The 16,962-nt window shown below is 36.4% G+C and overlaps 4 protein-coding genes and 1 long non-coding RNA gene across 5 annotated transcripts; 1 reads left to right on the plus strand and 4 right to left on the minus strand.

Moving 5' to 3' along the window:
* Positions 1-713: 713 nt before the first annotated feature.
* On the minus strand, positions 714-3,745 carry LOC103875377 (phosphatidylinositol 4-kinase gamma 7). Its single transcript, XM_009153891.3, has 2 exons — positions 3,476-3,745; positions 714-3,215 (listed from the first exon to the last, which is right to left on the minus strand). The coding sequence occupies exon 2, from the start codon at positions 2,979-2,981 to the stop codon at positions 1,038-1,040; it is 1,944 nt and encodes a 647-aa protein (XP_009152139.1). The 5' UTR covers positions 2,982-3,215; positions 3,476-3,745; the 3' UTR covers positions 714-1,037.
* A 408-nt stretch (positions 3,746-4,153) lies between these two features.
* On the minus strand, positions 4,154-7,794 carry LOC103875378 (pentatricopeptide repeat-containing protein At2g03880, mitochondrial). The gene has a single exon (XM_009153892.3). The coding sequence runs from the start codon at positions 7,740-7,742 to the stop codon at positions 5,850-5,852; it is 1,893 nt and encodes a 630-aa protein (XP_009152140.1). The 5' UTR covers positions 7,743-7,794; the 3' UTR covers positions 4,154-5,849.
* A 13-nt stretch (positions 7,795-7,807) lies between these two features.
* LOC103875380 (sm-like protein LSM7) lies at positions 7,808-13,060 on the minus strand. The gene is made up of 7 exons (XM_009153895.3): positions 12,921-13,060; positions 12,680-12,713; positions 12,537-12,618; positions 12,386-12,457; positions 11,792-11,844; positions 11,445-11,648; positions 7,808-7,927 (listed from the first exon to the last, which is right to left on the minus strand). The coding sequence occupies exons 2-6, from the start codon at positions 12,680-12,682 to the stop codon at positions 11,559-11,561; spliced, it is 300 nt and encodes a 99-aa protein (XP_009152143.1). The 5' UTR covers positions 12,683-12,713; positions 12,921-13,060; the 3' UTR covers positions 7,808-7,927; positions 11,445-11,558.
* LOC103875379 lies at positions 7,936-10,014 on the plus strand. Its single transcript, XR_634367.2, has 3 exons — positions 7,936-9,052; positions 9,275-9,457; positions 9,554-10,014. It is a non-coding gene; the product is annotated as an uncharacterized LOC103875379 (long non-coding RNA).
* Positions 13,061-14,235: 1,175 nt separating the features above from the next.
* LOC103875381 (probable root meristem growth factor 8) lies at positions 14,236-16,781 on the minus strand. Its single transcript, XM_009153896.3, has 4 exons — positions 15,220-16,781; positions 15,026-15,099; positions 14,876-14,936; positions 14,236-14,665 (listed from the first exon to the last, which is right to left on the minus strand). Exons 1-4 carry the CDS (start codon positions 15,326-15,328, stop codon positions 14,535-14,537), a joined length of 375 nt encoding a protein of 124 aa, XP_009152144.1. The 5' UTR covers positions 15,329-16,781; the 3' UTR covers positions 14,236-14,534.
* Positions 16,782-16,962: the final 181 nt, after the last annotated feature.

Here is a 16,962-nt window from a genome sequence, read left to right on the forward strand (position 1 = left end):
CAAGACTAAAGCTTGGCAAATGGAAGAAAACAGAACAACCGTTAGGCGTCCACACGGGGCGTATTTTAGAACATTGATGATTATTGATGCATTCACTTTATCACTATGTATATAGTGAAGATTTTGCATGTTTATTTTCCTTGTAATTTGAACTCAATAGTATGAAAGTTACTTTAACATTATAATCATCAAACAAGTATTAGACCAAAAAAAAATCATCAAACAAGTATATCATAGATATGAACTTTTAAAATATGTAAATAGTATATTGCCTCTTGATACTTTGATAGTACACATATGAGAAGTACAAAAAGTGGAATGTTAGTTTGATGGACAAAGGGTCACAAACAGGGTCCCACTTTATACAAGCTTTGGTAACCTGAAGGGATAAAAGGATAATGGAAAAAATGGGTCGATGTTGATGAATGATGATTGCACATTTCGCTTTCTTCCGCAGCTGTACCAAAACATCCCTGGGACCATCACGCTCACGCTTTGCAACTTTCTTTTGCTTCTCTCTACACCCATCAAACCTCACAGACTGAGCTCAAACTTATTAGGCTATTATGAACGCTGAGAACGTACATATTAGACTTCAATCTCTATAATATTTAACAGTTTTCATGTTCATAATAGTTCAACTATTGTTCTGCTATATCCGTCTTCTTCTCTATTCTCAAACTTATAATAAGGTTGATCATTTAGTAACACGATCAAAACCAACAAAGACTAATATTATTTATAAGACAAGGCCAAGCCACAAGGTCATACCAAAGGTAAAATAAAAGAACAAGAGAAGGCGATACAGGGGCAAGAAAAACAAACAAACAAAGAGAAAGGTAGAAAGCAAATATTTACAAAAAAGGGTGAAAAGATCATAAAAACAACCAAACCCCTCTTTCACCTTGCTGCTTGTGTCATAAGCCAAACCTTACAAACGTAACTTTTTTATGTTTTACTACTACCATAGAACGAGAACAAGAAGCTTCCTCCAGTTTCATACTGTAGATCCTTCCCCTCTTACTATATATGGTCTCTCAAAACTGGCATGAAGTGCCAAGTCTCTGCCTCTTGCTCAACGTTGCCGTTTTGCGTTTCGCAAAAGCCGGTCCAAGCAACTCCTGGAACCTCTCCAAGAAGAGAACCCACTCGTCCTCTTTCATGTCTGCTACTTTCACAAAGCTTGCACTCACTTGAAGCTGTTCGTTCGCGCTTTTGTGACCAGACGATGTGTTCTCTGATTTGCCTCTAGTTAAAGGCTTTGTGTTGTTCTTCCTTCCCGTGTCGCTAAGATGTGTGTTCTTCATCGATGTAGAAAGCTTTGAAAGAGATGTAGACTTCTCATGAAAAGCAGCTGAACTAAAAAAGCTGTCCTTCAATGTGATCATAGGGACAGCCTTTTCAGTAATGTCCTCGTCCTCTTCATCTTCATCTTCTTCTTCCTTGATGCTTTCTTCAAGCTTTCCTAGTGAAGAACGTCCGTTCGAAAAAGGGTTTCTCGTGAAGTAGTCATCGGTTAGTACTGATTCTAGTTCATCACAGTCTAGATCAAACTGAAACTCTGCTTCTCCTATCACAACATCTGACCTTGGAGAGAACACATCTCGTTCAGTGACTGATCTCTTAGCTTCAATACACACAACCTCGAGTTCACTAGGCTCCTCTTCTCCTCCTCGAAACTCTCTCGTCATCATCTCACCAATCTCCGCAAGACACAGCCCATAAGAAGCAGCTTCTTTAAGAAAAACAGTGCAGAGAACAAGTACCCTCAGACAAGCTTCTCTAATCATCGGAAGCTCTCTCCTAAGCATCTCACAGTCCTTCACCGGATCAAGCTTCTGAATATACTCAATCTCTTCATCAGAGAAAGGTATAGACGCCTGAGGCCAATGAATCCACTCGAAATAAGGATCCTCAAGAGTCTCCGGCAAGCAGAGACCATGATCAATCGGGATAAGCTCAACTTCCCCAAACGTCCCAACCTTCTTCACCAAAAGGTTCCCACCGTGACGGTCCGTGTTGAAGATCCTCACATCCAGTATCCCAATCCTGTGCACGGAAGCCACAGGGAAGCTAGAAGTGCCGTGATCGCTAGCGTCGAAGTCATGAGCCACAAACTTCTGGAAAGAAGCAATCTTACTACTAACAAGCTTCTTCTCTCTAGCCTTGTTCCCCTTCACACCATCATTAACATTGAACACAGAGTGAGTTATCTTCACAAGAGCAGTGGGAGGAACATTAGCAAACCGGTTATAATCAAGAAGGTAAGCTGCAACTTCTCTAAACCCCGTTTCACCGACACGCACAGAAGACTTTAACCCAGGCTGTCCGAGAGCTTTCCCAACGAACCCCTTTGGGTTGTTGGGAGCAAAGGGCTCTTCATCAGTTGGTTTCACAATGGCAACGCTATCACCCTTCTTGTTCCGGAAATAGTAAGCTCCTCCAAGCCCGCTGTGAACAGGGAGAGGATCAACGCCGAGCTTCATGGCCTTGACAATGTCTTTCACCATTTGTTTCACAACGGAGAAGCACTCTGACTGGCCGAGGATCTCTATAGGACCGCTTCTGTCTTTCTGCTGGAGATCTCTCCCGGTGGGTGAGAGGCAAGGAGTGGAGGAGCTTCTGTGCATGAAGTTGCGTTTCAGGAGGAGAGGAGAGTCGTTCCTCACGGCGCTGAGATCGTTGGTGAGGACCATGTCTCCATAGGTCAAAGAGCTTTCTTCAGTGGGGAAGTTGAGAGCAATCTGAAGCCTCCTCTTCACTGTGTGGACATTGTCGCTACGGTCCAGCTCCATCCCTAGAACACATCCAGTTTCGGTTTGCACAAACACCCTTCTCCCAGAGGACTGTCTCTGTAGCTTCTGCTGATGGTGCTGACGATGATGCTGCTTCCCTTCCATGTTGTTAGCCCCAGTGAGGGGAGTCTTGAATACCGCCACTGCCATTTGTGTCTGCACAGGACTGTCTAGGTTCCGAGACATGAAACAAAAGGAGAAGCCGAAGAGAGAACTCCAAGACCAGTGCCTTTGTCTGAAACCAACACAAACCGGACACAGCAGAAGCAGATAACACCTAAACCGATCATGAAACGGTAGCCGACCCAAAGCTTTTTCTCTATTAGCAGATAACAGTAGCCAAATTCTGGAGCTTTGAGCAAGAATGTTGATCCAAATCGTTACATCAGGTAAGCCATATGTTATTTGAAGAGAAGATATCTGCAAAAAGATCACATCTTTATCAGATCTGTATAAAAAGATCTCAGACCTCCACAAAGATTATAACTTTCAAGAACACATCACTTCCAAAGATTAGATCTTGATCCAATAAAGCTAAGCGATCTCAAACCTTAAAGATAGATTCCACAAAGATAACAACTTTTAAGAACACATCACTCCAAAGATTAGATCTTGATCCAATAAAGCTTACACAAATCATATAACACAACAAAAACTTTATGTGTAAGAAGAAAACTCACAAAGATCTGAAGAAGAGAGGCGAAACAGAGGCAATAAGGAAGAATAAGTCAGTTCGAAGGCATCATCATCATCATCATCTCTGAGAAACACAGGCACATGGGAGGAGGAGGAGGAGAATCCTTCGAAGAGGGTTAAATGGAGGCAAGGAAGCAAAGAATCAAACACTGTGAGAAAACACTGATCCCTCTGTGTGTGTGTGTGTGTTTGGGGCTGTCTCCTTGCTTGGGGTTTCAACTCTGTGAAGACGAACGCTTTTTAACTCTGATCTCCACTCTGGTTAAATCGCTTAACCATGGTTTGAGTTAATATGTTTTAGTAACCTATTTATTAGGGATTGATCACAAATCTATCTTACTGACACGTCATTATTCTATTTTAATCCTCATTATTACTTTAGTTCAATTTTTCTGACATTTTTTGTTTTCTTTATTTATTTCCACTTGTTTATTATTATGAATTTGGTGTTGCCGTAGTTTTTACTTATTTCTTTGTTTTTTAACTATTATTTTGTTTTCTTAGCAAGTCCTCCAAATTATTGTACCTATATTTTTTTTTGCTAAACCTATGATACAATTTAAATTTAAATGTGAACTCCAGTGGAAAACTCATTTCTATATGGTAGTTATTGGTTGATATGATTGATAGATAATCATAATATACAGTTTTAAATTTTTATTTGGGAAATTAGGTGATATAACCAAACAAAAACCCATAATTCATTATATAACCAAAATCACACCCTCTCTCCTCTTCTTTCTTCCTATCTCTTTCTAACCTCTTTCTACAAAATTAATTTTTTTTTTTTTTTGGTTATATCACAAATAAACCCTTTTTATTTTGTAGTGTTGAAATTAATTAAAATTTATTTGGAATAAGAGTACACAAACTTCAAGATTACAAAATGATGCTAAAATAAATTAATTATTTGTCTGTAATTTTTTTAGTACTCCATTGATCACTATGGAAAGACGTGCGATCCACCAATAAAGACTTCAAATGAAATTATACTTCAAAAGAAGAAGAACAAAATTGGTTTATAAAAAAAGAAGAAGAAGAACAAAATTTTAAAACGAAAAATAACTAGTTATAAATTCAAAAAAAAATTACAATAGAGAGACATTAAAGTGAAGGTAAAATAGTAAACCAGAAGATTCATCATCGTCTCCATCCTTTTAGAAGAGTCTAGAAAAGGCACAGAGAGCCGTCCGATTGTAGATTCTTATGGAATCTTAACCGTCCGATGTGGGAAGGTATGTGTTGAAGGATGAGAATGCCGACGTGGTAACAGCGACATGGATCTACGAAACTGGGCCTCATAAGTTCCAAAGCCTATAATAACATTGCAGTAAAAATTAGGTGCAATGCAAGTAATTTAAAGCAAGTTCATATTTTACAAATTGTATAGTATTTTCCAAGCTTTTAAAACAACTCACCAAATTAATTTGATACTATGAAGAATATTTTGCCTTATTTGAGTAAAGTTAATTAATTAAGATAAACATCGTTTAGGGGATAAATAAGATAATATAAAAATAAATGATGAACTAAACAAACAATAAATTTACAGATTTAGCTGAATAATTATTCAAAAGTTGCTTTGAAACAAATAAAAATGAAGAATCAGCTAGTGGCAACTGAAAAGTAAATAACAAGCAAGTTCATATTTTACAAATGATTACATCTGTATACACTTAATTTCTCATAAACTTTTGATATTATCTAACATAGATATGATTTAAAGATTTTGGTCTTAACAAATACATTACCAAAATATTTTGAGAAAACTTTTTATAAATCATTATTTACAATATGAATTAACACAGATAAAAATTATTTTGGGTTAAATATAAGATAAAATATAACAGAAGAATTAGCAATGGATTTTCATATTTCAAATGTTTAAAATCATTACCAACTTATTTATGAGGTCTCATATGAGTAAAGCCAGTGCAATGGCACTTTTAAGTACACATGAAAGTAATAGTGAATCATAATAATAATAGACAATGAGATTAGACAACTTTGGACATAAAAAATCTTGTCTCCATGATGCAACATTTAGCTTTGAACACTTTTGAGTTTTGACTATTTTAATGATTTTGTATTTTAGAAAAATAAAATATAATAAAGAGAGATTAAGCATATATTATAACACATGACATGATCCAAAACCCATGTGCAGTAGTAGTGTCTTCCCATTAACTCGACTCATATTCATGTGAAATAATTCTCAAATACAAAATACCAAAAAAATACAAAATACCAAAAAATTGTATTAGTTCCAAAAAATTATAAGCAAATCGATGAATATAAAAATATGATTCATTAATCAACTTACGCTCTATTGCATTGTTATATAGAGCTATCAGATTGTCACCAGTAGTCGCCACATGAGCATTTTCCATCTTCAAAATGATGGTAACGTATTGGATCTCTTATAACCACACTGCGGTTCTCTAGCTTTGAAGCGAGCTTGAAGAACACATGACAGTCCCCACATATTCTCAGATTCTTTCTAATCCTAATCACTTTCCCTAAAGGCAATGTCATCAAGCCAAAGGTCAAAGCCAGTTTCTCACTGTGATGTCTAAGAGAATCCTCCATCTGCTCTCCTTCAAGATCTTGTAACACAAAGTTCGTCTCAGGAACATAACCAATGCCAATCATTCTATCAATCAATTGCTTCAGCTTCTCCTTGACTTCAACTATCAAAGGGTGAGATTCATCTCCGATGATGAATGCATGAATATTTTTATTTACTTCAATCCAGCTACATCCAGGCTCTTTCTTGATTCCTCTGTCTCTCATCCGTGTCCTGATCTCTTCAACACTATCCCACTTCTGAGAGTTTGCATATATGTTGGACAACACTGTGTAAGTCCCCGCGTCGTCTGGATCGAGTTCTATGACCTTTTTAGCCGCGTATTCAGCCAACACCATGTTCCCCTGAACCCTACAAGCACCAAGAAGTGTTCTCCAAGTCACAGCATCCGGCTCACACTCCATTTCATTCAACAGCTTCACTGCATCATCAAGCTTCCCAGCTTTTCCCAACAGATCAATCATGCAACCGTAATGCTCCCTCACTGGATCTATCCCGTAAAGCTTCTTCATCGATCTGAAGTAGTACCAACCATCTTCAAGTAGTCCCGCGTGGCTGCAAGCAAAGAGAACTCCAACAATGGTAATGTAGTTTGGTTTGGTCCCAGAAGCTTTCATGGACTCAAACAGCTCCAGCGCCTCTTGGCTATAACCATTCTGGGCCAGCCCTGAGATCATTGTGCTCCATGTAATCACATCCCTCTCCTTCATCCCGTTGAACACGCGGCGAGCATCATCCAAGCTCCCACACTTGCAATACATGTCCACAAGCGCGTTGTTGAGTATCAAGTCCTGGTCGTACTTCACTATATGAACATGAGCTTGCATCCCAAGCTCCAACAGAGTCAAACCAGTACACGCCCTCAAGACGCTAGTCAACGTAGCCTGCTCAGCGGTGAAGCCAGCTCTCTTCATCCTCTTGAAAAGCTTCAAAGCTTCGTCATTTTTACTGTTCTGAGCAAAGCCACCAATGATGGAGTTCCAAACAATGGCATCACCAGTAACCATCTCGTCGAAAACCGAAAGAGCATCCTCAGGCTCACCGAGCTTAGCAAACACATCAATCAAAGCACTCCTAACGAAAACATCAGACTCAAGACCTTCCTTGATGATCCCACAATGAAGCATTCTAACATCAGACATCTCCTCGCAAGATCTCAACACAGAGGAGTAAGTATACACGTTTGGTCTCACACCTTCTCTCAGCATCGAAACCAAAAGCTCCAAAGCCTTTTGCTGCTGTTTGCACTTGGAATAAGCAGAGATCATAGTAGTCCAGGAAACAACGTTTCTAAGAGGCATTTCGTCGAACACGTTGTGAGCGTCAGTTAAAAGATTGAACTTTACATACATATTGATTAGAACATTAGCAAGAAAGAGCATTGGCTGATGCCCATTGAAGTATAAGTGACGACGAACGAGGTTTCCTTCGTGAACAGCTCTATGAGACATGCAGCATTTGATGAGCTCGGAGTAAGTTGCAGAGTCTGCCCAAAGACCATGACTTTGCAACGTATCCATCGCTCTTAGAGCTTTGGGAAGGTCTCTTTGGTAACAGAACCTGGTGAACTCATTGAGAAGAAGGGTTTGGTCGGTGGAGCTGTAAGAACACAGTGACGTCAGGACAGGTCGAAGGAGTTTGAGCTTTGTCGTTAATGACTTCATCTTGTCCAAAGACACTCCAAAAAGCTCAAATCGCACTATAATGTTGAATTTTAAGGCATATGATGTGTCGAGTTTTGTCGGAAAAGTTACTTGATTTTTTATTACAGCAACTGAAATCAAATTTGGTCGGAAAAGTTATAACAAAGACACGAAGAAGAGCCTATGATGTTCCAAAATAAGTATATCTTCTTATACAATAAAACAGGGTATGCTCTCTCCTCATTAAGCCACGTCCTCAAGGAGAGTGGGGCAATTGCCGACACGTGTCATCGTTTTACACTCTCTGCGGTTTTCCTTCTGTTTGTTCCGGAAATGATTGTGTAAGGCCCAAACTTTAGCCCGTTTACAGAGCCGAACGGAATTATGGTTGCTCGTCGTCTTCCTCTTTCACGTGTGGCTGCAACGATGTGATTCACCAACTGAAAGTGTCGATTCCAAACTCTGTAACGTCTCCCCGCTCCTTAAATCATCTCTTTACTCTGAGTTTTTCTTAATTAATTCACTATGCCCACATGAGTCAATCAATATACCTTTTCGTTTTCCCAGTAACTGGTAGAAGTTTCACTTATAAATGTCTCTCCTTTCTTCGATGTTGAGTTCAATTCAAAGTATTTCAAAAAGCAAATATTTTCATAGCAAGGATATGACCACTTCTTACATGCTCCTTGCTGATCTGAGAGTCGGGCGATGCTCCAACACGGCAACACCGCCGAGGTCCGTCTGTTGAGGTTTTGGAAGGCGAGAAACATCAACAAAGGCCGGGAACTGATGAGCCTCGATATGTCGCTCTTAAACTTAAGATCCATTGTCTCAAACTAACTCTCTAACCAATTACAATTACATTTTACCCTTTTGGGGAATTTGACCGATTAGATCTGCACTTTCGTATGAGCTTACGAGCGAATAATGCAATGTTCATACGGTCGGGCTATATTGGAAAAGATATAAACTTTCCATGATTTGGTTTTTTTTTGTCACATTGAATTGGTGGTCAGGGTTCCAATGATGCTTTTTGGTTCCTCCTATCTTTCTAAAGCTTAACCCATTTGATGGCATTTGATAATGGAATTGGATTTAACATCTAATATCCTAACGTCTTTTGGCTCAGGAAACAGGCAGTTTTGAGAGATGGCATCCAAGTTGCTACAAATGAAGTCAAAGGCCTGTGAAGCATCAAAGTTTGTGTCCAAGCACGGCACTACTTACTACAAATAGTTTCTGGAGAAGAACAGGCAGTATATCCAGGAGCCAGCTACTGTTGAGAAATGCCAAGAGTTGTCTAAGCAGCTTCCCTACACTCGTCTTGCGAGGTCCTTTTTCCTAACTCTCTTATCTGTTTCTGGATTTGGTTTGATGTGTTTGTTAAATTTTAATTGCGTCGCGTGCGTAAGCATTGTTTTTAACAGCTTTCTTCTTACAGTAAAGATAAGCTTTTCTGTTTCTGTATGTTGTTTGTAGTAAAGGGTAAATATGGTCTGTCCTATGGCAGACTCCTTATCTATGTTGAAATGTGTTTTTGATGTGGCGTTTAGGAACCTGTGAGGTGGGCAAATAAACCTCCAAAGATCACAGAGAGTAGAGTTAGCATCAGTTCAGACATCAGCTCAGATATGTGCTCAAGTTTTCTGTTTCCTCAAATCATAAATTCTTCACCATTTCGAGGATATTTGACCGGAACCAGCGTCCACCAATTCTAAACTTTGCTAATTAAAGATGTAAGTTTAACCAATAGTTGAAGCTATTCCGTGTTTATTGTTTATTTGTTTATTGTTTCTGTTTCTTACCCTTTTCTTTGTTTTGTTCTTTCGTAGGAGGTGATAACAACGCACAAGATGACATGCCTGGAGCAGGAGAAGTGACTACTAAGCCTTACAAAACTGTGAAAAAAGTTCCCCCTGCATCAACCGCTGGATTCCCTGCTTGTGGAGATACAAATGAAATGCAACTTGTGAAGAAGCAAAGTTGCAGGGGGAAAGAGGAAAAAGCCACGTACTTCTAAGCTTTATAGCTAGCGAGTGGCCAAGTCTACAGGATTTTATCTTCTTTAACGCTTGGAATAAGTTTAGGGTTTCATTGTTTCCTTGAATCTTTTCGTTGCTGGTTTTTTTTTACATTGTGTTTTGGTGGCTTGCTCACTATGTTTCCTGTTGGATCAATTCATTTGAAAGTAAACTCAGAGTTAGATAGTTGTCTGCATGTATTTTTAAGTTGTTATATATGAACTCGACCTCACTTGCAACCCAGGTTGACAACAGGTGGATACAGTTAACCATCTAGAGGCCAACAATATTTTTAATCTCCACAAAAAGACACGTCGCACATTCACACAAGTCAAATACTTAGGTAGAACACATAGCACTTATATTTGATCTAAGAAACCAAATAAACTTTATAATTAATTTAGATTAATTGATTAACTAAGTTCCCCTTTTAGACCTATAATGAAATAATTGCTATTATATAGTACGGAGATGTAGGACTTAAATAAGAAACTGGTATCTATTCATTATATGTCTAAACCAAAAAACAAGCTCGAAAAAGTTAAAAATTACTATCCCTTGAATCCGAATACAACAACATAAAGCAATGTCAAGTACATGGCCGGCTGCAACATTTGATAGACCTTGGGGCAAAAAAAATTAAAAGGCCCTCGAACATATAAAAACATGAAACTTACAAAATTATTACTACAATTAAATACTAAATAGGAATGTTTACCACAAGTAAACACATATAATACTTTGCAACTTTTGTGTATTAATGTAACCAACAGTTTTTATTTATTTTTATTTATGTAGCAGGTTCATGATTTTCATTTTCATTTTCTTCGATCACAAATTTTTCATAGAACTTTTATGTGATTTTTATAAACAATTCTGCTTATTTTTCTTCTTGATGTTTTGATAAGTAATCCCCAGTCATAATCTAAGCTAATTATCAAATAAAAATAAAAATGGCACCTTACAATATGAACTCCCAAAGAGATGCTGAATCTGAAATTGTAATGAACCAAAAAAAGAAATAGTTAAACTATTCAACATACACTATTAGAAATCATATATAATACTTGTATCAAATCATCTCTGAAACAAATTAAGAACAATTGATGTGGATAAACACATAATGAGACAAAAGAAAATTGTAAATGTTTAGATGTACAATAATACCATAGTGTATTTTGGATACATATTAAGAATTGAAATCATGTTTGGACTGTTTAGTATAAGTTTTTTTGGGATTTTAAATATTTCGGGTTCTATCAGATATCTATTTAAGTTCGAGTTCAGTTCGGATAAAACCCATAACCCGAAATATCATAAAAGAATATCCATTAGTATTTCTGTCGGGTTCAGATTAGTTCGGATTCATTTTTATCGGATCGGATTTGGTTCAGATTTTCGGGTTCAGTTTATTTTTTCAGCCCTACATTTTTTCTTTTTGAACATCAACTTTACTTTATGTTTAAAGTTCAAGTATATTAACTTTATTGCGACTATCAATTATTTATTCTATTTTTATTGAATCGATCAGTGAAAACTACTCATGATATTTTTCTTTGACCTAACCAATTTCAAACAAAATGATATAATAGGATCGGTAACAACTATCAAATGGATCAGAAAAATTATCATTCTCTTTCAACATATTTGCATCTTCAAATATTTTAAAATTCATTAAAAATAAAACATGAATACCACTAGTAAATAATAAAACAACTGTTTCCAACGTTATGGTAGATACTCAGATGCATAGAGAGAGAGAGAGAGAGAGAGAGAGAGAGAAAGAGGGGGGTATAATGTTTTTGGAAGAAACTCTTTAGAGAGCTTCTGGTTGATTGAAAGGGTTAGCGATTTCTTCAGTTCCATCTGTTGGTGAGACGAGCATCACTGCAGTTCCACGGCAAACCTAAAACCAGGAACAAACAACACATAGTGGTTGAGAATCTAATGGGTTTACCGTTTAACTATTAACAATGTTACCAGAAGTTACATTATAGGATTTGCACTTATAACTGTAAAGAAAAGGAAGAAGAGAAAATGGGGTCATACAATTAAACCGAGGCGTCTTGTCTGGTCAGTGGTCTTCAAAGGATCATCATGATCTGGTCAAACATCAGAAAAGAGTCACAATTTTGTTTATGGATCATGCAAATTAACAGCAGCTCTAGTTTCATATATAAAAAAAAAGACTTAAATTTTATATCACAGCAAACATGACTAAGCAACTTCTAGCATATACGATCAAGATGTATATCACTTTCAGTGGTAAAGATACACTCAAAACATAGAGAGACATCTTTGTGCGGGAGGAGAGTAAGGTAAATCAAATGCGACACAAGCAAAAGACTCATCATAACAATAACAGTATAATCATGGAGACTACCAACAACAACAGAACATAGCTTTTGGTTTCAATAGATACTGTCCCAATTATACCACAGCAAACATGAATAGGAGGAGATTATAAAAAAAATGTTGTTTTTCAAAAGATCATATATTGTATGCAGGAATCGAATCAGACACAGAGACTCTTTCTCTCTCATTTATTGGCTGGTTTGACTAGAGAAAACAAGTATATCTACATAACCAAAACTACTAAACTCATGTTCTGCACTAATCATATACATAAGAAAAAAGATATACCTCGAACGGACTCTAGAGCCCCATCAAGAACAAGGTTGAGCAACTGATCGTAGCCCTTAAGAGTTCCAGTGACTGCACACAAAAATAACCCAAAACCAATCACTTCCCGAATGCAATAAACTTTGCAACAATAAGTCTTGTCTTAACTAACCTTGTCTACCACCAGTGAGCTTAACTTGAACACCCTTGTCAACGAACTTGGCCAAATCCAACACCGTTTCCTTTCTTCCTGACTAAAAAAAAAAAGAGTGAATTGACTCAAATCATAACAAAGATGACTACTTTATAGCTTACCATGGTAGAGCAGTGCGTGTTCCACAGAAGTTACCTGAAATAAAAACAAGTTGATTCAGATTACAGTAAAGCCTTATACTTTGTGAAGCATTTCATCCACCGTCCGATCAAAATTAGGGTTCGCAATTCCAATTAAAAACTAGGGGTTTGCAAAGATGATTTTTAAGAAAATCAATGAGCTTTACAAGCAAACAAACGTTGCTTTTGACCATTGAAGGGAGACTGATGAAGTAAGACTAACCGGAGAAACGAAGATCTCTGAAGAAAACTTTGGCGGCGAAGGGACGATGATGTTAATTGTGAAGTCGGAGAATATTTAGTACTATAAAGGAAAGGACTCTCTGGTTTAAATTAAATCTCTTAACCATAATTTGAAGATTGGTTTCTCCAGCACGATTTCGGTTCGATTTTTCTTAACCGGATTGGGTATCTCTATAAATTAATTATCAGAAAATTTTGATTTTGTGATCCAGTTTCTTTTGTGTATCAAATTTAATATTGGCTTAACTGATTAAGTATATGAGGTATTAGATATCTTGTAAGAAAATACAGCAACACAAAGTAATATATATACATAACATTTTTGTTTTCTGCTAAGAATGTGAATATCATTAAGTGAACAAATGATACAAGTGTTAACTTGGATCTCATTTTGTTTATGAAGCTCAATGGTTCCTAAGTGCCCAAAAAAAGCTAAGAACACTTAGAGCATCATTAACCCTGATCTCTTAGCCGGGATTCTTAACTTATGATTTAATATTTTTTTTTATATTTTTCGGCTAAGAAACGGTTCTTATATCTTTTAGCCGAAGTTAAAAACCCCAATTAAGAGACTGGGGTTAATGATGGTCTTAGGAACAAATGTTATAGATTCTAGTTCTGCTTAAACACTTTCCGTCTGCTTAAACATATGTTACAGATTCTAGTTCTGAGTTTCTCAAAGGCGCCTTAACCAAGCAAAGCAACCGACAATGCCAATTGAAAGACTGAATACGCGATTTGAAGGATATATTAATAAGTGAAAATGAATTACTATGCTAATTTGTAGTAATCACGGCTTTAATTATGTGAATCGCAAACTAAGCATAATGTGTTTGCTGAATTGTTCCATGTCTTGCAATTTTTTCTTTCTTGGAACACTATCTTGCAATCGTCTTCTAAATTGTTATAAATTTTGAAATCGTCCAAATGTTTGGTTTCTCGTATCTAAATCCACGTGAAAGTGGTGATTTGCACCAACCCGGCTGTTAAAAAAAGCAAGAAAATAAAGCAATATTTATATGATTGGATTCGTATGCAGATTCGACGTACGTATTTACCTGTATAGGAGTTACATTCATACAATACTCAGAACCCAAGATGTTTTGGTTAGAGAATAGCTTGTTACTAACATTAATTGTCCTTAACATGAGATCCCCTAGTTACCTAGTAGGATACCATTGGCATTCATCTTCTTTGAAGACCAATCTACGAACCCATTCCGAGTAATCCTCCTACCTAACTCATGAACTTCTTATCTTATGTCAAATCATCCATATAATTAACTCAGTTAAAAATGGAATTCAAACATCGTTTTTCTCTTGCGATATAACATAAAAAAATACAACCAAACCAGCCATCATGTTACAGTGCGTGAAACGAAGAGCAGGTAAGCTCAAACCCCAAACCAGAGACTTAGGGTTTTGCTTAATTCTTGTCGGCCATTACCATAATATAAAAAGAATTAACACGAACACATTCCGTTAATTACAATAATATCGCCAAAACTTCTTATACCAACCACTTAGCCATCCTAACTTATCTTAATTAATTGATTAATCTGCTTAAATTAATAGTTGTATTGAACTAAGAAAAATCATGGACGTAGAGACTTGTTGTGAACTGGTCGTCTTCTTCTAAACCTTGGATAATCCATCGATAGATATTTCGATAGAGCTTTCTCCTCTTCTTCTTCACCTAATCTCTTCTCTTCATTCTTAGATTTTCCTGAGATTAAAATATATACAAGATTCAGTACCAACTTCCTAGTTCGAATATTTCAAAGAGATGCATAATAATATTTTAAGTTTTTCTTTAATAATTATTTAGCTAAATGCTCCTGCAAACTAAAAAACAAAATTCTGAAGAAGAGAGGAAAAATATTGGTAACTTAACATTTTATACTGACATGGCCAAAGATTCACATGTTTGACTTACCAGAAGAAGAAGTGACTCGAGGTTGTTCGCTTGAACTTTCCTGAGCCCCTGACTTCATCACCTATTATTTTGCAAAATGGTAATTAGAGATGGTACGTATAAGATTTGATTAGAAACTTTCCATATATAAACAGATGCACTAATCTTTACATTTTCATGTTCACTGGAGATGATCATAAGTTTCCGTGGCGGCGCCATTCCAATAACAATCTTTTCGCTTACACCTGTTGAATCATTATAGCTTAAAGTTAGTTAACACAATTGCTTACACCTCATGATCAGCCCCAGCCATTCCTTAATATTCAAAACATTGTGGTTTATAGAAAAAAGAAAAACTTAGTTACCTTGGCTAGGAGATGAGAAGCGAGCATGGAGTTTTAGAGAACATGTTGGAGTTATAAGCAATAAAAAGGCCAATGCACAAAACAAGAAGGTGACTCTAGTTAGCTTCATTGTCTTCAAGTGATTTTAGCTATGAGAAGTTTTTTGTTTGTGCTATTTTTCTTTTTTTTGTTCTTCTCCTCTTCTTTTATATCAAAGAAAATGAACTTACACATATGTATGTCTATCTACATACCACTATGTTATATAGTATACTATATTAATATGTGTATGTGAGATAGAGAGAGCACGAAACACAAAAGTGAGAGTTCCAAAACAAGTTAAAGAAACTATTTTATTAAAAAAAAAATCAAAAAGTTTATTATGTCAAGGTTTGAAAAGGGGTTCACGCCATTGAGGCTCGTTCTCGGGGTTGTCTGTATTGAGACAAGCACAAGTTTGGCATCATACTTCATCAAACCCAATTTGTCGAGTCTTCGCCTTTCTGTCTTTTTTTGTCTCTTTACTCGCACATATCCCCCAAGTTCTATATCTAATTATCTACCATTGTCCATTTACCTTTTTCATACTATATATTATCATATATTTGTTTAGAAAGAGCTTATAGTGAAGCATCGTTTGGAACCTTTCATTATTCATATGTACATTATTTTCATGTATTGTTTTCGAAATTGGTTCAACTATATATGTCGAAGCTCACGGTGATCAACTGATCATTCCCTATTGAAATGCTAGATGACTCTTGCAATCTAGTATCCCAATCAGTTGAAAAAAATCACGAAAGTTAACAATATTAAATCAACGTCAAAATGTGTAATTGTGTATATATATTAGTGTATGCGCGCTTCTCTTTGCGAGTAGGTTATAAACAAAGTTGTTGAGAATATCACATCATATTTGCCAATGCCCTTTGCTCGTTGTCACACTTTCTCGACATTCACACGCCTAAGTTACTTATTTGAAAGAACTACCCAAATGAGGTTAAGATGAGAACATCACTTTCTAGTTTGTTGCAAAACACCTTTGGTAGCATCATTGATCTTATCACGTTTTGAAAGAGTATTAACTCAAAACACTAATATATGAATGTTTTTGGACCAAAAGCTTGTATATCAATTTTGCTCTGTCCGTACCGTATCACGGTTATTATGTTTTGAACAAAATAATCAAATATCAGATACGTTTGGATTTTTATATGGAGTAAAATAGGTCATATACTCATAAGCTAGAATAGAATAGGCCACGCAAATCCTGTGAAGTTTTTGTTTTTGATTTTGTGATTAACAATGAGCTGGCTAGCATGACTACCTACAAAGTTGAGCTTGCATTTTTATAATGTTAAGATTAGATTGGCATTATATTCCATCATGACATCTCTAATCACAATCATTGACCTCGTGCAAGTACTATAACATTATAAATAACTTGACCAACGGATGAATGACTCATTAATTCAAATTCTGCTAAATAAACAATAATTTAGATTCAAAAAAAAAAAAACAAGTAGAATTCATCAACAAATATAGGTTGATGACTAGTATGTCAAATAAATGGTAGAATAATGAAATAACGTAATAATACAAATACTTACATTTTCAAAACATGAATGGTTGGTATGTCATTACTAAATAGAATAGCAACAACACAATGGTCTGGAAATCGCCGAGAATCGAGACAAATATCTCGGAAACATGGAAATTAAATTGACCCAAGTCGCTGATACGTTTGACCAAAGGCCACTGCAA

Source organism: Brassica rapa, chromosome A06 (assembly GCF_000309985.2).
Source record: "Brassica rapa cultivar Chiifu-401-42 chromosome A06, CAAS_Brap_v3.01, whole genome shotgun sequence".
NCBI classification, from domain to species: Eukaryota; Viridiplantae; Streptophyta; class Magnoliopsida; order Brassicales; family Brassicaceae; genus Brassica; species Brassica rapa.

Bases quoted from the DNA above. Each gene is read 5' to 3' on its own strand.
- LOC103875380 (XM_009153895.3), bottom strand. The intron at 12,458-12,536 runs GTTAGTTAAGAC...TTTTGTGTGCAG, and splicing joins GCTCACTGGTGGTAGACAAG to TCACTGGAACTCTTAAGGGC. The intron at 11,649-11,791 runs GTATGACCCCAT...TCCTGGTTTTAG, and splicing joins CAAGACGCCTCGGTTTAATT to GTTTGCCGTGGAACTGCAGT.
- LOC103875381 (XM_009153896.3), bottom strand. From the start codon at position 15,328: ATGAAGCTAACTAGAGTCACCTTCTTGTTTTGTGCATTGGCCTTTTTA. The intron at 15,100-15,219 runs GTAACTAAGTTT...ATGATTCAACAG, and splicing joins CTTCTCATCTCCTAGCCAAG to GTGTAAGCGAAAAGATTGTT. The intron at 14,666-14,875 runs GTAAGTCAAACA...TTTTAATCTCAG, and splicing joins TCGAGTCACTTCTTCTTCTG to GAAAATCTAAGAATGAAGAG.
- LOC103875378 (XM_009153892.3), bottom strand. From the start codon at position 7,742: ATGAAGTCATTAACGACAAAGCTCAAACTCCTTCGACCTGTCCTGACG.
- LOC103875377 (XM_009153891.3), bottom strand. From the start codon at position 2,981: ATGTCTCGGAACCTAGACAGTCCTGTGCAGACACAAATGGCAGTGGCG.